At 46.9% G+C, this 22,316-nt stretch overlaps 1 protein-coding gene across 1 annotated transcript in view; it reads left to right on the top strand.

The window, feature by feature from the left end:
• Positions 1-22,316, top strand: part of SNX31 (sorting nexin 31) — a 250,558-nt gene that overhangs the window by 108,681 nt on the left and 119,561 nt on the right. The window contains exon 6 of the mRNA XM_086966061.1: positions 18,351-18,429. Within this exon, the coding sequence (XP_086822187.1) occupies positions 18,351-18,429 (79 nt within the window). The remainder of the gene's footprint in view (positions 1-18,350; positions 18,430-22,316) is intronic.

The following is a 22,316-nucleotide window of genomic DNA, read 5'->3' as shown; positions in this document are numbered from 1 at the left end:
TCTTAAAAAGGAACCTCTCCTGTGAAAATCCCACTCCATCCAGCATGGCCGAGAACATGCCCCCCCCCCTCCCCCCTCTGACAAATCTGGGGATTTCTTGTGTTAATTGGAAGGCCCAGGCATAATACTGGAGATCCAGTAGTGTAAGACCTATTTTCTCCCTCCTCCGCCTTAGTTTCTTCCATGATATTCTCGTGGCTTTGTAAGCCCACAAAAATTAATTAATTGATTGCTGCAGTGTGTCAATGGCCTGCTTCTCAAAGTATAAAATAATAGAATTAAAAGAAAAGTCATTTTTGGCAATATTGCCATTTTAATCAAATTAATTCTGCCTATAATAGTAAATGGGGGATGGACCCACGATTTCAGTCTTTGGCATTCCTTGGAAACATTTGCTAGGTTGGTCCCCGAAATTTTGTCTTTTTTGGACAATCCTAACCCCCAAATATCTCAAATCGCTTTTGCCCCGATGTTTACACTCCGGCAGCTTCCATACCAGGATGTTTGTTTTTTCTGCGTTTACCTTGTAGGCAGACACTTGGCCAAACTCTTGTGCTAACCTAATGACATGAGGGAACAACAACTCTAAGTCAGATGTAAGGATCAGGACGTCATCCGCATACAGAGTTATTTTCCACTCCTATGCTCCAAACTTGAATGGTGTAATACCCATCTCATCCCTGGGACGCTGAGCAAAAGACTCCATGTACATATCGAATAGGAGAGGAGAGAGGGGGCAGCCCTGCCTGGTTCCCCAAGTGATCTTAAAGGGGTTAGTCAATTTACCATTGACTAATAGTCTTGCTGAAGGGCCTCTGTATATAAGCTGGATTACTCTGCGAAATTTCACCCCAAAGTTGAACTTTTCCAACACTGCCGATAGATAATTCCAGTTGACCCTATCGAAAGCCTTAGTGGTCAATGGCACCAATAAAATCATAAGTAAGATCGAAAAGATTCCTACCTCTTAAAAAACCCTTTTGATCTAAATGCAATATACCACCCGCCACTGCACCCAATCTATCTGCCAAGATCCTAGTGAAGACCTTATGATCTGTGTTTAAGAGGGAGATGGGTCTATAAGACCTGCAGTCTGCCAGTGATTTCCTTGCCTTTAAAATTAATGTTCTGGTTGCTTTACCCCACAAAGCAGATCTAGCACCTTCAACTAGTATCTTGTTGAACAAAGTTGTCATAGTTGGAATTATAGCTTCTCCCAAAATGTATTAAATTCCGCTGGAGGCCCGTCTGGCCCTGCAGCCTTGCCACCTTTACAAGCGGCGATTGCTTTCCTGACCTCCTGCTGGGATATATCAAGCTCCAGATTTTCTCTTTGTAAATGTCATGGTACTTATAGAGCGCACTGTCACCATGCGGTGTCGCCTATACGGCTTCCTGGCGCTGATACTCATACCGCTGTGGAACCCCTCCTGGCTTTCCATGTGAAGTGTCCACTCCTGGGCACCCTCAGGGTGAAGCCAGGCATCCTTAGCGCTATTGGGGCCGGTGTGGGGGCTAAGCAAGCTATTGCCCAGAGTTGCAGCGTGGGGCCCGTGATTAGAAGAGGCACCGAGGCGAGAATTAACAGGTCCGAGGAAATTGAGCTCGAGACCCCGCCGAGGCGGGAATGGAACCCTGGTCTCTGGCCAGAACTCTGCATCAGGGTCTGCCGCTCTAACCATTGGGAGGAGTTTAAAGAAGTGAGAATAATCCCACTTAGCCACTCCCAAACCCCATTGCTATCTACCACATTGTCTTCATTATATAGATCTTGGAAAAAGACCAAGAAAGCTTCTCCAATCTCTTCATCCGTGACAGCCACTGTATTATTGTGTTAAATATCAATTTGTTTTCTAAAATTTCGTGCCCTGTCGGTCTTGGCATTCCATGCCAGGAGTTTGCTGGCCCCCTCCCCGTATTCAAAATGGGCAAGCTTACTAGCCTCCCATCTTTTAGAGCTCCTGATCTGAATAATACTTTCCAACTGATCTTTAAGGGTTACCAATTTTGCCTGATGTTCCTGGTGTTTTACTCCGTCGACCTCCCCATTCTCCAGTATTCAATCTTTCATAGATTCACATGCTTGTATCTTCCCCGTCGTCATGGTGGGAGTCTCCCGGTAAATAATAATCATAGCAGTAGAAGAAAAACTGCCTGAAACCATAGAGTAGAGAAACCAGAGGGTAACCTCTCCTCCTCATTATGTGGCCCAAACTACAGCCAATCAGCAACCAGCCCCAGCCTACACCATTCCCAGCAGAGCCACCATACCTCAGATTTCTAACCGCCTTCGTGTGAGAAGGAGTCTCCCTGAGCTCTGCTCAGTTTTTTTCTCTCTCTTCACTGAACTTTTGACCTTTGTCAGCTGGATTCAGGTACTGTTTTTTCTTGTTGGAATTACTTCAGTCACGATGTCTGAAAGCTCTAAGAAGAGTCTTTTCAGAGCTTGCAGACTTTTTTCTGAGGATCCTCACAAGGAATGCTTGTACTGCCTGTACCCCAAGCATATCCCTAAGGACTGCAAGTACTGCCAGAACTTCCCTCCCAAAACTCTGAGGGATAGGGAAGGGCGCCTCCTAATATGGCTTCAGAAAAGGAAGGTTCATGACTCCGAATCTGAAGGAGAAGCCATGGGACACTCCTCTAAGAAGTTAAGAGGGTCCTCTGAGGAAAAGGGAGATGTGAGTCAAAAAGCAGGAAAATCTAAGGAAGGTGAACCTTCTACTTCCTCCCTCCAACTCCTCTCAAGCCTTCCTCAGAAAAGAGGGCTCCGTCGTCGCTTCCGTCAACGAGATCTGTTAAAAATCCAGTCAGATCGACGACGAGATCGTCGACGACGGCGGCGAAGACCGTTCCGTCGACGATGGCGACGACGACCGTTCCGTCGACGACCAGGACCAGTCCGTCGACGACGACGACAGTCTCGATGTCGACAGCTTCGTCGACGACGATGACAACGACGACTCCGTCGACGGTGAGTGTTAAGTCTTCGTCGACGGCGAGATCTTCGTCGACGAGCATCCCGTCGACGATCCCGTCGACGACCCCGTCGACGGCGGATAAATCATTGAAGATGTCTTCTCCAACAAAAATAACGTCCACTTACATTTCTGTTAAAAGGATTGCTCCGTCGACGGGGGGGTTGACGAGCAGAAAAGGAGAGTTTTCAACGCCAAAGATATCACCTCTGCTACCTTCCACCATTCTAGATGGCCAGGAATCGGAGGAGGAAGGATCTTTTGGAGCGGCGTACAGTCCTTCGCAGCTCCATATTAAGCATCAGGACACTGATGAGGAAGATCAACAGGAGGACTATGCCTTTACAGACCGGCCGGTCAGGGGCCAAATGAGATATGAGTCTTTCCACCAGGCCTATCACTATGATGATGATGAGGAGGAAGTGGATACGCCTGCACGAGATGAGTCAATGTCGGTGCCAATCTCTTTAATATCCGACTTAAGGAGTATGATAGACAACTATTATCGTCGTTTTCCAGAAGATAATGCTCCTGCGGCCTCTGAGAAAAGCTCTCAACCTGTTAAAGAGGCGCCTATAACTCAACCACCTCCCCCTCCTCGGAAGGAGGTTCAAAACGTAATTACAATTCGTGATGACCTGAATGAGTCGGATCATGAGGAGGAAGAAGGAGAAATTGCTCAGGACGAGGAAGTGGGAGACGAATGGAACCAATATATTGCTCCAACGTCTCCGGCGTCACCCTTGCCTCAATCAAGTTCTCCTCCAGCGGATATAGCCAGCTTTCATGACCTGATGGAGAAAGCGGCTACAAGGTTCAAGCTTTCTATGCCAGTCAAGGAAAACGATTGCTTCCTTTATGACTTTAAGGAGTCCTCCAGGAAGTCGGTAAGAGCTATTCCTATCATTGAGCATATCTGGGAGGAAGGACTCAAATTGATGAAGAATCCAGCTTCAGTCCCAGCGTCCATACCCAGGCTGGACAAGAAGTATCGCGCTGTAGAGAAGGCTTAAGCATGCCTTATTGGACATCCTTGTCCAGACTCGGTGGTGACTCAAGCAGCCCAGAAGCGCTCCAAGAACCCGATGGCCACATGCGTGGCGCCCCCAGATAAGGAGGGCAAGAAGATGGATGGCATAGGAAAACGCTTTGCGGTGATGGCAGCGGCTTCCATCAAAGCTACCAACGCAATGGCTCTGCTGAGTCGGTTCAATAGACAGATGTGGTCGGACATCGCGCCTTTCCTGTCGCACCTTCCGGAGGACAAGAAAGAGGAGGCAACTACCATTCTTCAAGATGGAGCCAGAGCAGCGTCGGAGTCCATAGATGTGGCAATGGACATATCATCTATAGCTTTTCGCCAAATGGCCGGGGCGATAACCCTACGGAGGCAGGGATGGCTCAAGGCTACGTCTTTTCGGCCGGAAGTCCAGTCTAAGATATTGGATATGCCATTCGATGGAGAAAGTCTCTTTGGAAAACAGATTGATGAGGCGTTGCAGGGGATAAAAGCAGATACCGACACTGCTAGATCCTTGGGATCATTGCAACAGGGCCGTTATCAGTCCTTTTGCGGTCGAGGATCCAGAGGACACTTTCAACAACAACGTTCCTCTTATCAATCTAATCGGTACCAACCGTATAACCAGCAGGGCTACCGTCAGTACCCCTCCAACCAACAATATCGGTCCTCAAACACTTCCTTCCAGCAGCAGGGAAGGAGAAAGTCCGCAGCCAGAGGAAAGCAGGACTCTGGGCGCAGACAGTGATGTTCCGCAGGCGCCTCTATTGCCGCTTCAGATCAACCAGTTCCACTACCTCTCTCAGTTTCTCCCGTATTGGCAGTCCATAACATCGGACAGATGGGTATTGGACATTATTACACAGGGTCACACCCTGGAATTCTCGCAAAAACCTCCAAATCGTCCACCCCTTTGCAGAGTTCATCAACACCTAACGGCTCTCAAAGCAGAGGTCTTATCGCTCATTCTGAAAGGAGCAATAGAGGAGGTACCACCAAACCAGCGGGGAACAGGTTTTTATTCGCACTTTTTCCTTATAAGGAAAAAGCAGTCATCGAAATGGAGACCGGTGCTGGACCTCAGAGATCTGAACACATACATAAAAAAGATTTCTTTCCGTATGCTATCCTTGCAGGAAATATTGCTACTGCTTCGCAAAGGAGACTACATGGTCTCTCTAGACCTGCTGGAAGCATACTTCCACATTCCGATACACGAAAAGCACAAAAAATATCTTCGATTCATGGTGGAGGGGCGCCATTACCAGTTCAGAGTTTTACCTTTCGGACTGAAATCCGCCCCCAGAGTTTTCACGAAATGCATGGCCCCTATAGCGGCGCACTTAAGAAAACAAGGTCTACAGGTGTTCCCATACTTGGACGACTGGTTGATAAAAGGACCATCGTTCCAAGCAACGCGAAGATCTCTACAAAAGTGCATGGATCTCTTCCAAGGTCTAGGTCTTCGGATAAACAAGGAAAAGTCATCCTTTGTCCCGACTGCGTTCTACAGTTCTTAGGAGCAATCTTGAAAACACAAGAATTGAAAGCTTACCCTTCAGAGGAAAGGATAACGAAGATCTTGAATCTGACTGCATCCCTAGCAGCAAAAAAGTTCACTTCCATCAGGATATTCAAATCTTTACTGGGAATGATATCCTCTTGCATTCCGCTGATCCCCAACTGCCGTTTGCAAATGAGACCGTTACAGGAAGCCCTGGACAAGCAGTGGGTCCAAGCCCGGGGTTCCTTTGACGACAAGCTGGTCATGACAAATCAGATCAAGCGGGCAATGTCATGGTGGGGTATCAGGAGCAACCTAACAAAGGGCCTCACATTCGAACCACAATCACCAAGCTACGTCATGACGTCAGACGCTTCATTGCGAGGTTGGGGGGCTCATCTGCAAGACCTGGAAATTCAGGGCCTTTGGTCTCCTCAAGAGGCGAAACGTCACATCAACCTCTTGGAATTGGAAGCAGTCTTTCTGGGCCTCCAGGCTTTCCTTCCCAGAATCCAAGGTTCATCGGTTTTGGTGCGGACAGACAGCACAACAACAATGTTTTACCTGCGCAAACAGGGCGGAACGAGATCAAAACCCTTGTCGATTCTGGCACAAAGAATATGGAAATGGCTATTGGGTCAGAAAATATCGCTGCAAGTAGAACATGTTCCGGGAGTGGACAACACAAAAGCGGATCTGTTAAGCAGGTCATCCGACATTTGCCACGAGTGGGAAATCAACCAGATCCAGCTGAACCGGATTTTCAAAGTGTGGGGCAAACCAGGTCTAGACCTGTTTGCGACTCTGAGCAACAAAAAATGCAGTCATTATGCCAGCAGGTTCCCCCAACAGGATTCGAGAGGGAACGCTCTTCACCTCAGATGGACAGGGATGTTTGCCTATGCCTTCCCTCCTTTTCCCTTAATTCCCAGACTACTAAGGAAAATGAGAGCACAACCTTGCCAGATAATACTGATAGCCCCGGCATGGCCGAGGCAGTTTTGGTATACGGAGCTTCTGCAGTTGTCGGTAGAACCGAGAATACAGCTCCCGATAACCAGAGATCTGATTTCCATGAACAGAGGCCAAGTACTTCATCCGCAACTGACCTCGCTAAGATTGTCTGCTTGGAACCTTTTGAGCACGAATTCCGGTCCCTAGATATCACCCCAGAATGTCGTGAAATACTGCAAAGTTCTGTGGCTCTGTCTACCAACAGGACATATGTAGCAAAATGGAAGCGATTCTGTAGTTGGTGCATGACTAAGACACTGCATCCCTTAACGTCCTCGGCTGAGCAAATCCTTCCGTATTTACTACATTTAGCCAGATCAGGACTGGCACACTCATCTATAAAAGTCCATCTAGCTGCAATTTCCAGGTATAGAAGATCACCAGGATGCCCTTCCTTGTGGTCTAATAGGCTAATCAAGGAATACTTGAAAGGGCTGTTCAGGAAGTTTCCTCCTGTCAAGCATCCTCCACCTTCATGGCAGCTTAACACAGTATTGTCGCAGTTGATGAAAGCTCCCTTCGAACCCATACACAAATCAGAATTACAATTTTTGTGATGGAAGGTGGCTTTGCTGTTGGCGCTCACGTCTGCCAGAAGAGTGAGCGAGATACAAGCTTTTTCTATATTGGATCCCTTCATTCAATTCAAGCCGGATAAGGTGATGCTAAGAACCAACCCTAAATTTGTGCCTAAAATACCCTCTTATTTTCATATGAATGAACCTGTCATCCTGCTGACATATTTTAAGAACCCATCCACGGCGGCTGAAAAAGCTTTGCATACTTTGGACATCGGCAGATGCCTAAAATTTTACATTGAAAAGACTAAAAGCTTTCGCAAATCAAACCAACTGTTCGTTGCTTACTCAGGGGTCAGAAAAGGGCTGGCCCTTTCACGTTCCTCCATATCCAGATGGATTGCTTCCGCTATTTGCTTCTGTCATGAGAAAGCAGGAAGACCTCTCGACAGGAAAGTCCGTGCCCATGATACATGGAAAATGGCGACGTCTTCTGCATTGCTGGCAGGAGTACCCCTTCCAGACATATGTAGAGCAGCAACCTGGTCGACTGCTCATACATTCACCAAGCATTACTGTCTGGACACGGAATGGAAAGCAGATGCAGCAGTGGGACAGGCAGTCCTGCGACATCTCTTTAAATAAGGTACATGTTTATGACTTGTATTCTGCAAATTTCTGTTTACTGTATAAGATGCTTTTCTCTTTACGCAAATAATTATGATGACCATGTTTAATTGATCATGCCTTGGTATTGTGGAAAGTTCTTTTGTAATAGAAGCAATTTATGGCACACAGCCCCGAGATAGGAAAGGGGTCTAGCCTGGAAACGCTCTAACTACAGGAACTGCTATCTAATCTGATACAAGCATGTGAATCTATGAAAGATTGAATACTGGAGAAAGAACTAGTTACTTACCTGTACACTATGGTTCTCCAGTATTATCTTTCATAGATTCACATGCGCCCGCCCGCCTCCCCGTTTCCTTTAGGTAGACCGCCTTTTATCTCTGGTTTTCCTGTATAGCTCACTCTTGGGCGGTAGGAAATCTGAGGTATGGTGGCTCTGCTGGGAATGGTGTAGGCTGGGGCTGGTTGCTGATTGGCTGTAGTTTGGGCCACATAATGAGGAGGAGAGGTTACCCTCTGGTTTCTCTACTCTATGGTTTCAGGCAGTTTTTCTTCTACTGCTATGATTATTATTTACCGGGAGACTCCCACCATGACGACGGGGAAGATACAAGCATGTGAATCTATGAAAGATAATACTGGAGAACCATAGTGTACAGGTAAGTAACTAGTTCTTTCATGTTCGGCTCCTCTACCTTCATATCACACTCAGTCCACTCCACCTCCTCTCTATATTGCTTGTTTTTGTAGGAAATCCTACTGGTTACCAGGCTTCTAAGATAGGCCTTCCAGGCATCCCACACTACTGAGATCTCTGCTGACCCAACATTTATATTTAGTAAGCACTCTGTCTCCTGAGATAAATAATTGGCTTCTGAATCGTCTGAAAGTAATAAACGATCAAACGTCCACACCTCTGGTAGTTCTTTATCTGCCCACGTTAGGTCTATCCATACCACTGCATGGTCTGATAGGTGGGGGGGGTCAGATAACCTATAGCCTTCGTTTTGTTTCTCAGATCATGACTGAACAGAATATAATCTATCCATGATTTATGTTTGTATTTATGGTTATAAAACGAGACACCTAAATTGGAACCCAACCTTTCCCTCCAAATGTCACTCAGTCCGTGCTGCTTCATCATCATTTGGAGAAATGTCCTAGATGTAGATAACCCATTGCCCTGCTACTTGGTGACTTGTCCAACTGAGGATTCAGGACTATATTAAAGTCACCAGCAGGAATGATTGGTTCTGGAAATTCCAAGATATTCGCAAAAATAGTTTTCAGAGTAGATGGGCCATCTTGGTTAGGGCCATAATAACCTACTACCGTTAATAGAGACCCTTTGACGGATAGCATGATGATGGCCCATCTGCTACCCGGGTCTACCATCGAACTTAAAAGCCGAGCATTTACATGCTTTTTTACCAAGATGGCAACCCTCCTAATATTAGCACTTTGATTGGAGCCAATGCAGTGTTCCACCCATCTGACCTTTCCAAAGATCTCACTTATTTCTTAAAAGTAAATTCAAACAGGCAAAAAAAGAATCCTAAAAGTCTATACCTTGTGCAATGACCCCATGTGTTTTAAACTAGTCGAAGAAGAAAGCTCAATTTCTAAAGGATCCTAAGTCTTGAAGTATAAAGTTCCCAGATGCCCCGCTGTGTGCCTGTCATTGTTGCAAAACTATTTGGAGACTTTGGTTAAGTTTTTCAAAAGCTCATCCGCCTCCTGCACTGTTTTTAAGTTGTACATTTTGTTATTAAGCATGATTTTTAGAAGTGCAGGAAATTTTAGCTGGGCCACCGCACCCAGCCTCTTAAAATCTTCCATTTTCCTGCCCAACTCCCACTGTCGATTCAAAGTGGCATGCACAAGGTCCGAGCGAAATTGGAAGGCAAAGTCCTTAGGTCTCAATGATTTTTGTTTTAAAGCACAGTTCAGAATTTTTTCTTTCAAGGAGAATGTGAGAAAGTTTAAGATTTTTCTTGGCTTTGTCCCGTTAGGATGTTTCCTGAAGGGATCCTCTGTATGTCTTTCTTTAGGTCTTCCTCCGATTCCTCGATCTGGACTGATTCCATTATGAGAGTTACAATAAATGTTTTAAGATCTTTCCCTCAGGAACATTCAAAAGATGCAGATTATTATGCCAAGAGTTATTTTCCAACATTTCGTGTCTATCTCTGAGCGCGACTTCTTCCTTTTTAAGCACTGGTATATCTTCTTCAGCTGCTCCCAAGTCGTTCCTAAGTTCTCCAACTGAACTCTCTAAAGTGACAGTTCTCGAATTCAGGAGATCCATTTTTTTTCTGCAGAGACTCACAGAAGAGCCTGATTTCCCCCTGATTTGCCTCAGAGACAGAAAAATCCTTTCTAATGTCCATTGAAAGGGTAGAAAAAAGCACCTCCAGACCTGCCACACTGGGGCCCTCGTTATCATGGGCCGCAGAAATTGTATCCCCCTCACCACCTCCACTCACCCCCTACGTTTCGTGTACAGGGCTAGCAATTTCTGCATGGCTATTACCTTCATCCGAACCCAGAGTTGAAGGTTTGGCCACAGGTGCAGCTTGTGTAACAGACTTGGGGGTGCCAACTGCCTGTGCCTCTTCCATGTCCCCCAAAGAAGATCTCAACTCAATCTGCCCAGAAGTCTTTCTAGGTCTCGCCTGTCAATGCGCTTGCGCATTGAGCTTGCGAGATATATTGGGGCTTAACCAGAGCTTAACCATCGGGCGATTTGATGCTGTGCCCGTGAAAAGCAAGCTCAATGCGCAAGAGCATTGACCTAAAAAGCGCGTGCACATGAAAGCCAGCCATCTGTTGCTTCCCCAGCATGGTGCCGCCAGCAGCTTCACTTGAAAGGCATATGCTCCGCCCCCTGCTGCATCAAAGGCTTTCATTTCGCACTTTTCACGGCCGCCAGGCGTGTCACATTTCTCCTCCCCCCTCCCCACACCAATGCCAAGAGCTTGTCTCCCTTCTAACGTACCGGCTTGTTTATTTTTCCGCTGTTTTAGCGAAGCTTGTGTTTAGCTGGTGTATCGTGCACCTGTTGGGTTGATAGTTAATCTTGAATTGCTTTCCATCTACAAAACCAACACTCGCCGTGACCTTTTTACCGCTGCTTTTAAATTCTGCGTTTTTAATAGAAAATGAATGTTTTGAGGTTTACTAGGCTTTCATTTAGAAGCACCATTCTGCTTACAATTGACCGATTCTCTCTTTTTCTCGACGTTTGCAAGACGCTGCTTATTGTATGTGAATGCTTGATAAGTGATTGTTTCATATTTAGCCCTACATCTAATTTTTTTATGCAGTTTTATATCCCGTGAACTCTCACACAAGGTATCTTAGCGCTTTAGATAAGCACCAGTTACATTACACAAGGATGATTTTGGTGGGCACTGAGAGATTAAATAATTTGCTCAAAACAGCATTTCAAGCCAGCACTAAAACTCTACTCAGTTCCAAAGTTCCAACATCAGCTGCTCTGGCTGTCACATCACAAACGTGATTTATTCTGTTCCAGCCTTTTAGGTGCCTGCTCCATCCCCAGCCATACCTAACAGGCACAAATGCAGTTTAAAAAAAATCATATTTCACTTGTATACAAATGGCTTTTACCTGGCCCTTTTAAGATGCAGCATATCTCTTATCCGCAGCCCTACTGGCTGTTCAGAAGCAGCGGTTTCTAATATGTAATTGCCATATCTTGTTTGTAAATGACCTTATCTCCCCATGCCGTCCCCCAATACCACCAGCAGCCCTGTAAATCTTTATTTTAATGCTCATTAAGATAGCACAGGGACACTTTCTTTCAGTTTCACATTGATCCGGAGTAGGGTCCAAAGTCAATAATGCGCGTGCATTGCATTCTGGGTTTTTTCAATGTAATGTCGACGAGCTTTCAGAATATTTTAAAGACACACAGTACTGCAGCTTTTAATAAATTGCTCCCATGTTTTTTGAGAGCGATGAGGTGGTTGTTGTCAAAAAGCATCTCATTGCGGTATGTGATTGTTTTCTTTTATGGTGGATGAGACAAATCCTATGTACAGCACAACGTGGGGCTATTGCACGCAGGTGGCACTAGAATGAATGGTCCTATCTATTCTTAAGTGTCTTCAAGGAGCCAACAATGACTAGCTTTCGCAAAATGGCCATCGTGGAATGTACAGTTGATTGAGTCAAGCTTTATTACAAATGTCACAAAAAAATGTTAAATAATGCTATAGGTGTCACATTTGCAAATTCAAAAAATATTGGCATTTACAATGACAACATTAATACATTTGCTATTATAAAAACATAACTTAAAAAATTATGACATTTACAAGACCAATAGCTCCAACTTTTCTAATGCGAGACCTATTGCATTTCCAATGCTTGTTTAAGAGTCTGCCTCTGCTTTGCCATGTTTAGCACCTGAGGTTGAATTTTAAAGTAGGATCACAAGGATGGGGTAATCCTAGTTCTTAACTCTGAAGGTTTACCCTTCACTCTGCCTGTTTTAATGCTCTTGCCCTTAATTTCACCGAGCTGGCAGGTTGAGCTGTTTTCAAATTATGTGGCCAAGGCGGTACTCTCCTTCCTGTTCGTTGGGCTATTATTTATGACCGATTCACCATCCGGGTGCTGCCTAATATTCTTATCGGAGGGTTTCCCTTTAGTCACCTCCTTCGCTGCACCTCCCTGCCTCTCCTAGCACTCTTTACTATCTGTGTTCTAATATTGACAGACAAAACCCCGCTGTGCAGCACCAAACAGGCCCCCCCTGCTCCCCCACCGATTGCTGCTCTGCTAGACTCTGCGGCGTGAAAGGAGAAGCTTACCGTCCTCCTCGGCAGGCGCTCTAAGTGAAAAAGATGCACCGGGGTCACCCCCCTCTTCCAGGACCCCCGTAGACATGGAAGAGCAGAGGTGAGGATCCCCAAGGGCAAGCACCCGTCAGTCTCCTCCAAACACACAGCTTTCTCCTGCGTGAATGGCGCACACAGGCTCCCAGTGCTGCCTCTGCCTCTTCTAGAACCTGCTTGGATGAGTCCGCGCGCCGCCGCTCTACGGGCTCAACTCCAGGGCGGCAGCAGTCCAACGTGGTAGGTTTACATGTACCCCACGACAAATTCTCTTAAAACTAATGAGTGAATCGAACCTCCCCCAATTCGTAGCGGGTCCCTGAAACAGGGATCCTGCAAGTTTACAAGTCTCAATTTTGAAGCATTTTTAGGTGTGGGACGATGGTGCCTCCGGAGGCAAGCGACCGCTTAGCTCAGGGCCGCCATGTTCTCCCCGACCGCACGTTACTAAAAAGAGCCAGAGATCTAGACACACTTGGAAAAATATATCTTGATGTGAAGGATATGATTTAAAAGAATACATAAGTGAATTATGTAGAGATGGACATTCTGAGTTACCCTCGAGAGGAACCGCAAACACTATTGACTTTCTACTGTTGTACGTGTAGTATACCTTCATAGATTTAGTAACTCTATAATCTATTTGTAGCTGTTCATTAGATGTAGACTGCTGGCTTTCCCTTCCTAGATGCTGATCAGACAAACACTGAAGTATCTTCAATCAGGAGACACATTATCCTGTACTCAGTCGAACTTCTCAGAAAGTCAATAACTGAGCCTACTTCTTTCCACTTTATTCTTCAAAATCTAAAAAGTTACATGGTATTGAACACAACAGAAAAATAAATAGCTTCATGTTAAGACCGACTAGGGTATAAAATTACTTGGGCTGCTTGCACATTTAGCTCCCTGGTTGTCCTCCAGCTTTACTTCTACTTTTGCAAAGCAGTTCTGGCATGGTCATAAACACAAAAACTCAACAAGACACGAAAATGAAAACACCAAATTATCCCTTTCTCCCATACATTGAGCACAGCGTGTAATCTAAGCCCATGTCTAGTGTGGAATGCTCATAACATGTTTAGAGACGTTTTCCTTTTTTCAGCACCTCTGACTGTTTTGCTTTGAAAAAAGATAACCAAGTAAAACACATCATGTTAATAAACATCACAAAACATTTACATAGAATTAAACCTTCATGTTCCTGCTACACAAAACTCCTGACATAAGAATATCTGAGTGTGCTCTCTTTCAAATGTTAGGTCGTGAGCCAGTGAACAGTTCACTAAAAGATAACCACCTTACAATGACAGACCTTTCTTTAACAACTGATCTCTGAGATGGACTACATTATCAGGTCCTGAAACTTGAATAGGAGATGTGACACCCCTACACGTCGCCCATATTCATTGCTTCTACCTACCTATCTACAAGGGACGTTGTCCGCTTTGGAGCAACCCACATCCCAAAATGTATTTCTTTAATACCTCTGCGTGAATGATGCCACTCTGTGTACTTTAATGCAAAGTCTAGCTCTGCTAGTTGTAAGGCCACAATCTCAACAATCCGTCTCCTCAAGGTACGTGCTCAAACGTAGTTATTCCTCTGATTAAAGTAGAATGCCCTGGTTTCCTCTTTCAGTATCCTTGATGAACTGTGACCACCAGTAAGTGGCCCTGTCCATCTCAGCCAAAGGGGAATGACAGAAAACTTTTCTCTCGTACACTTGTGAAGAGTGAATGACTATTTGACACAAATGGATACAGTCGCATGCAAACGAGCACATACGTGTACAAATACATATACAGAGAGACAGCTAGGCTGTCGAAGAAGGAGGCAGCCAAACAGAGATGCAGAGAGCCAGATAAATGCTTGCAGTCGCATGGCCAGAAAGAAACCTACATGTAGATTCCAACAACATTTCCACTGGTTGAGTTTATATACTGGTTAAGTGCTTAAACTGTCCAACGAAGGATTATGTATTATGCTTTTATGTTCGATTTGCACATATTCTCATATTATTTTGCACCATGTAGAGAACTTCTGTACAAACTGATGCATGTCTTAGTCCAATTTTCATAAAACATGTTCATAGTTTTGATTGACCTATTGACTTGTTCTTGTGTGAAGTGGGATAAAAAACAAGTGACCACTTCCCAAAGTCAGGGACCATGTAGCCCTCACAGTGTTTCAATCAGAGGTTGGCGTCTGTTTGGCAACTGGTTTTGTATTTTTGAGGCTTTGCCATGTTAGTTAGAGGTTTTATTGAATCAAAAAATCATTTTGCTAGAGGGCCCTATCTGGAACCTGTCCCTCGCATTTCTGCTATCGAGGAATTTCCGGGATGATTGTACTGAACTATGACCTAGATGCTGACTGTATTTGTCACTCAAATGTATGGCCTGAACCCCTGTATTTAAGATTTGTTCTCTCTGCAAGTTTTGTATGTCACTATTGTAGGAGAGTAGGGTCTGCAATCCTATGATCACCCAGATTTTTTTGCTTTTGTTTCACTGGTTTACGACTTTCTCTGGCTGTGGGCCTGCCAATCAGACCCACAGCCTGGCTGTTCTCTTTCTAAATTACCTCATGTACCCTAGGTGCATCTACCAATTGGTACTGGGCCACCTTATCAGACCCTGTAACTCAGGGCATAGGTGTACCCAGGGCTGCCAGGGGCTGCAGCATGTATTATGCCACCCCTGGCTGGCCTCCTAAATTTGACACAACTGGCTGCATGACAGCTGGGGCAAAGTCGTGTAATCACCCTTTGCTGTAGGTGTAGTATACCTATACCTAACCCTAAAATGGACACACAGATTCCTATCAGTCACTCCTATGGCAGGCCTTGACAATCCTGAAGGCAGAGTGCTTGGAATCATGTGAGATGGTGCTCTGGCATGAGCTGAGCCTGTCTGCAGCTTGCGGAATCAAGTCCTAATAGCTGTTCCATGATATCGCATACCATATACTCTTAAGTGCATTATAATCCTCGCGGTTAAATGCTATCTTTGGTATTGCTTTATCAAAACATGTCGAGTAAGGTGTCATACGAATTGGAATACTAACCCCTCGCCAATTCTGGCGACGGGGTTAGCATTCCACCCTTCTAGAGGGACACGACATGTATGTAACTGTGAACCCCGGTTAAAGTTAACTGAAGCCTCAGCTCCACAAAATGGATGCTGCCACCACAGACACGAGTCTGACCCCCTGCAGCTGGGAGTCCTTCCAGTGAGGGGAGCCTGGACAAAGGGTTTCCTGTCAGGGGCGGTGCTAGCACCGTCCCAGACATGGTTTTGTGTATCCTGGGTAGGCAGGGCTTTTCAGGAAGGTGACTGCTGAGTGGCACCCCGGTGCTCACTACGCATAGGCCAGTCAGAACCAGTTCCAGGGGCACACCAGCCCCTGGCCTGGGGAAGTCCGGCAGGGGAGAGGGGTGTAACCACCCCCCTCCTGGTCCCACCCATAGGCAGGACCTAGTCACCGGGTCAGCCCCCTTTTTTAGTATAAAGATAGGAGCGGGCCCCCTGTTCAAAGTAGATCATCTTTGGAATCAAGATACCACTTTCTTCGAAAGGACTTCACGATTTCTTCTTCAAGATTCTCCCTTGTGGCTAAGGAGTAGTCACCCTGCATCAAGCGGGCACCATCCTAAAGAACACTGCGGTCTGCTGCAAGTCCTTCATCACGAATCCGACGACCCAGCTCGACGAGACCCGGCTTCCCTGGCACCTCTGACCTCTACTCACCTCTACAGCCAAGCTGAGAACCGTGAGTGCGACGAGACCTCAAGGGACCGACGATCGCCAAGACTGCACGACATCTTTACTGCAAGCCCACCGTGTCCTCCACTGGTGAGTGCTTTGGGGTCCGAGAAGCCCCGACCCTGCGCAGCTCCAGCACCCAAGATCAGCCTCCCTGCATCTCCACGATCGGCGTGGGGCCCTTCTGCTGTTTGCTGTGCACCGCGTTGTTTGGCTACTAGCCGGCTGGCTTGTGGCCTTCTGAACGACGCCCAACGACTTCACGACTGCTGGTCTGGTTGCTCCAGGCTGGCCCTTGCTTCCTTTTTCAAGAGAGGCACCCCGGACCCTCCTGGTCCACTCCAGACGCCATTTTAGGTCCACCGCGTGGGCTTGAATTTGCCAAGGCTTTGTTGCCCAATCCTGGGTCCAGCGACGCCGACAGCTTCCATCTTCGTGGGACAGCTCGATCCTCCATCCTGGTCGCCGACAACGCCTCCTGGTCCGTGAGATCTTCGAGTCAAGCGTCACCCACTCACCTTGTCGAGGTGGCTACCATCCGGTGCCCTCCTGGTGCCCACTGACTACTGGCTAGTAGTCTCGAACTTGGTCCCCTCTGCTTTCAGGTGTCATCTATCTTCGAGATCCAGGCTTGGATCCAACTGAACTTTCTTCACTGGTCACCGGCCAGCATCTTTTCTTCCGGCTCCTGGTCCGTCTACGAGGATTCCCGACGTCTTTTCAGACCTAGGCAGCTGCAGCCCCTGGGCTAGGTAACTTCGGCATTTCGGTGCCCCAGCATAGCCTCACTATCCAAGGGTCAGAATCTACTTTCGTTTTCTCCCTACCAGGTCGGGTTCGCCCGAGAACACTAACTTTCTAATTCCTAGCTACCATAGACTTTTGTCCCGCATCTCGCGTGAGAGTGCACACACTGCACCCGAGTCCCCTAGGCCTCCTAGAAGTAATCTAACGATTCCCTAGTCAAGTCCTAGCGATTCCAAAAGCTATTAGTACTGTACTTACCTGCTAGGAATTTCGCATTCCACTTTCAGAGTATATGGTTTTCCGTGCCCCTCGGGCATTTGTATATACTGTGCTAACTTAAGTATTTTTGTAAGAGTTTTGGTTTGTGCTTAGTACCCTGTCCTCCTAAAGAGTACAGGGCTGTTGTGATCTTTAAATAAATAACTGTTTATTTTCATAACACTTGTGTGGTGTCCTTTCACTTGGTATTCAAGGGGTATATGTGTGGTAAACAGCTGGCTTAACACGCCCTCTCGAGTCTTTAGCCTTAGACTGCTCGTATCCACGCTACTAGGATAGCTGGTCTATAAGGTTGACTTACAACCAATCATCAATAAGGGTTGCTGGACTGATACATAGTGTTCACTAGAATAGTGAGCACTGCATATCAGGCCACCTTCTCACAACTATTGTTTATTGAAATAAGTTATATACAAAGGCGGTTACTTCACAAACGATGTGATCGTAATAATGAAAATGTTGAGATCAGCATTATTGTCAATACCTGTATATTGCTGGTGTTCGTAGCAGCACCAGACTTGTACCAGCTGTCAACAAAAAAATAACGTTGTGAAAAAAAATACTTTTTGCATGTGCTAGACCTCTTATTCTTCAGAAAATTTATGGCATCCTGATATTGCAATTCCGTAGATGTCTATGGACCAGAGCCCATATATAATACTATCCAGGTCTAGTTTTGCAGGGATTTTGCCGACACACAAGTAAAACCTTAGGGTTATTTCCAGAGCACTTTTTCTGTTTGTGAATTATGAAGCTAAAGATTTAAATATTGAAAACCGTTGCAAATAATCTTGATATTTGCCCCAAGTTCATGATTATGTGAGAATGCTTATAGGTTGTCCTATAGGTCTGGATGTATTTAAAACCTACTTCTGTGTTCTTAAACCACAAGACAAAGGAGGAGATCTCCTTTGACACATTTACTGTGCAAAAAGCCCCACCATACAGGTGGAAATATCCGAAGCACTGAAATTAGTAATTTCCAAATTAAATAAATACACATTATACATACTTTTTTTTGTTTCAGGTTGTATCTCACAAATTGGACCTGCACAGAGAGTTAACAGGATATTTCAGTTTATTTCTTATTCAAGACCCCAGCACTGGTAAGATCACAAATTGATGTAATGCTATTTGTATTTTATTAGAAATTTGCTAAATATTTATTTACGGTCTATTCAAGTTCATGTCGTGCAAATACAGGCCCACTTGATAAGGCTGTGTCAGTATCCTCATACTGTAGTGGAGAATAATTGGATACTGGTAGTAAAGGTATCATCCGTAACAAGTGTTTTTCAGTCTGTCCAATGGATGAAGACATGTCTGCACTTTGTCGAGTAAGTTACACAAGGTGTTTTTGAAAAGGGTTTCGTTCTAATCTGGTTAATAAGAATTTTGCATATGTATATAGATCAAGAGGTATTCAGAATATCTTATAGGCTCTTCTAGCTGCAGATTCCTTACATTATGATTAGAATTTCCCCCAGGCGTCAGACTGGATCCGGAAGATTTTAAACTTTGGCGGAAGAAGCATCTTATGCAATGGTGGTACTTAGGGTAGTTGAGGTCCTTGACCTTCAGTTGCCCACGGTGGCAGTCAAGACTAATCTTTGATGGAGATGTTGCAACTAGGAGTCTCCACGTCAGAACCCTTGCTTCCGTTCAGTGATGCCATCACTGATGTACTTTTGGGTACCTGGTCCAAACCCAACATGGGCTCCTGTGAACAGGACGATTGTCTGCTGCCATTACCCCGCACATGGGAACTCAAACTTCCTCACCTAACACCCTACCCCTGAGAGCTTTGTGGTTCAAGCCTCCACCTCCCAAGGCACTCTCCCTACCCCTCCCCCGGATAAGGAATTCAAGAGGCTGTACTCATTTGGGGAGATGTTCTCTTCCGCCAGCCTGGCATTGCGGTCCATGAACACTGCATGCCCTTTGGGCCGCTATTCTCTCACTCTGTAAGATACGGTTGCGCTAGTGCTGCCACAGGTCCCAGAGGAGGCTTGGACTGTACTCTCAAGCTGTTGCTGATGGGAGAGCTACGGGGGCCGGCTCTCCCCCCTCAGCCCCCCCGGTAGATCAGTTGCGGAACGGCGCCTGCGGCTGGGGGTGAGCGCGTGGACTCTTGGCTGGGCCCCTGAGCGTTGACTGTGCCTCTGTCCCGGATCTGCGTACTGGGGCACGGGTCCCCTCAAGGGGCAAGATGGCGACGGCAAGAAACCGTAAGGATAAAACCCTGAAGGATGTACCTCAGACAGGAGCGGGGCAGACTGCCTCGCCGCCCGCTACCAAATCCCCGCGCTCCGGCGATAATGAGGCTCCGGCGACCAAGGCCTTCATGCTGGAGCTGTTCTCTGCCATCAAGGAGGACATTTCAGAGCTCCGCTCACAACTTTAATCAGACCTGCGCGAGATGAGGCGCAATATGGACGCTGTGGGAGAGCGGGTGGCGACTCTTGAGGAGCATGATCTAGGAACGGCGGAGGATATCCATCAGCTCTAACAGGTCGTGCTTCGCCTCACAGAGCAGAATCTGGATCTTCAGGCACATGTTGAGGATTTGGAGAATATGTCCCGGCGGAACAATATCCGGATTAGGGCGGTGCCGTGGAAAGGAGAGTGGGATGACCTTTTCGAATACGTGGGAGCTCTTTTCCGCCAGATTCTTGGCGAGGAGGAAGTACAGGACATTCAACTGGATCGTGTCCACCGTGTTGGTCTGCCGTGTGGGGCCAGGGCCCCTCCCCCAGACATATTGGTCTGTGTCCATGATTTTCAGCTCAAGGAGCGGATCCTCCAGAATGCCTGTGATTTCAATCCCCTCCTCTTCCGTGACCACCATCCTGCGCTTATCCAGGACCTGGCGGCCTCCACTCTTGTCAAGCGCAGGGAATTTAAGCCCATCGCCAACCACTTGAGGGAGCAGAGCATTCCCTACTCGTGGGGACATCCGTTCAAGCTCATATTTAAGTTCAAGGGCATGCTGGTCCGTGTTCACTCCTTGGAATCGTCCTTCGACATCTTGGGACTGGAACGGCCTGCTTCCACACCTAGAAAAGGTAGGTCGCCTAACAGGCAGCGCAGGCGTTCAGCGGAGTGGCAGAAAGTCGGGAAGCCCTCTTCCGCGGCAAAACCGGACCTATCAACGAGTCTGTTGGAGAGAGGGGCAGCAGTTGCTTCTGTGGCCTTGGTCACTGACCCGTCTGGAGTCACCTGAGGCCCAGTGGCACAGCACTAGCTGGCGCCGGAGGCGGATGTTTCCCCGATGCAGTGTGGTAGATCTCCTATGTCCTTGGACGGTGATGTGTCCTGTATCGGGAGTTAAGAGAGTGGGATGATGGTGCCATGTTTCCCTGCTATTAGGGCCTGTCTAACAGACTGTTTTTTCTTCTCTTTTGCGAACCTTGAGCCTTTTGTTTGTTTAGGTTTTCATGTGACTGGGGTGGGGGCAGGGGGTTTGGCTCTGGGTTTGGGGTCAGAGGTTGTTTTGGGGGCTCCGCATCAGCTTTCGGGGGCATTGGGCGAGGATCCAGGGATCTGTTGGGACAATGTGGTACATTAGGGCCTTTGGTGATGAGATGTGCATCGGCTACCTATTCCTTTCGTTGGTATTAGGGGTCTAAATAGTCCAGTGAAGCGCGCTGCTACTCTCTCCCTCCTGGAGAATGCGGAAGGTGGTGTGTGCCTACTGCAGGAGACACAACTCCTCTCTAGAGATGTCAGGCACATGGCAGACAAGCGCTTCCCGCTCCAGTTTTGGTCCTCTGGTCCGAATAAGAAGCATGGGGTGGCCATTCTGTTTAGCGCGCGCGTGCATTGCAAAGTTCAGTTCTCAGGTGGTGGACATTGATTTTTGGCTGTTCGCTTGCAATGGGGGAGATGCAATTCGCGATAGGGTCCATTTACGCCCCAAATGTTAAGCAGGAGACCTTCTTGCAGTTAGCCCTCTCGCAGGTGTTTGTGTTGCCGGACGCCCTGATTCTTGTGGGTGGTGACCTGAATATTGTAATGAAAGGTGGGGTGGACAGGTCAGAGCAGAGGTCACATCAGGCGGGGGCGATGTCTCAAGGGGGGAAAGCAGTGGCTTCTAGAGGGTGGGTTGCATGATGTATGGTGTGTTCAGCATCCCCAGGAGCGCGACTACACCTACTATTCGGCAGCCCATAAGACATATGCGCGTTTAGACCATTTCCTGGCCACGCCCTCCTTTTTGCCTCATCTGTCAGCAGCAGACATTGTGCCGCGCTCCCTCTCAGATCATGCTACTTACCTCTAGCGGCTAGTTGGCGCCTTCGCAATTCAATGCTTCACTCTGAATCAGTGGTTGCGAAGATACGTGACACTATTACTCTCTACCTTGTCGAAAATGAGGTGGGAGATACTCCCCTAGCATCGGTCTGGAAAGCCTTAAAACTGGTGGTGCAGGGAAAACTTATAGCGCTTGCAGCAACATATTCTCGCCTGCGCAAGGAGAAGCGTGCTGAACTGGAGAAGAAGGTTAGTGGCTTGGAGGCGATCCATAAGAGGACTGAGGCACCGAGGATATGGAGGGCGTTGGAGACCAAAAGGCGTATGTTAATACACCTTGACCTCGACAGGCGGCGCATGCTTTATTGCACTTGCGGCACAAGTTTTACCTCTGCTGGGACAAAAGGTGGTAGGATGCTTGCACTCAGGTTGCGGGCATGCACTCAATTAACCACTATCCAATCCATCAGGGACCCTCAAGCAATTGAGCAAACCACTGATACAGCCATTGTGGGCGCTTTTTCGCCAGTTCTATCAAACCTTATATAGGAGAGAGGACGTAGCTTCTGGGGGAATAGCGGAGTATCTTGCGTCGTGTGGCATTACACCCCTCTATCAGGAGTCTGCAGAAGCTTTAGACTCAGCAATTCACATCGAGGAGGTTATATCTGCTATTGCGCGGTTGAAAATAGCTAAATCACCTGGGCCAGGTGGCTTCTCAGCCATATTTTATAAAACT

This window comes from Lissotriton vulgaris, chromosome 4_1, assembly GCF_964263255.1.
Source record: "Lissotriton vulgaris chromosome 4_1, aLisVul1.2, whole genome shotgun sequence".
NCBI classification, from domain to species: Eukaryota; Metazoa; Chordata; class Amphibia; order Caudata; family Salamandridae; genus Lissotriton; species Lissotriton vulgaris.
The sequence above is the reverse complement of the archived record's forward strand: the minus strand, read 5'-3'. Positions and strand labels throughout refer to the sequence as shown.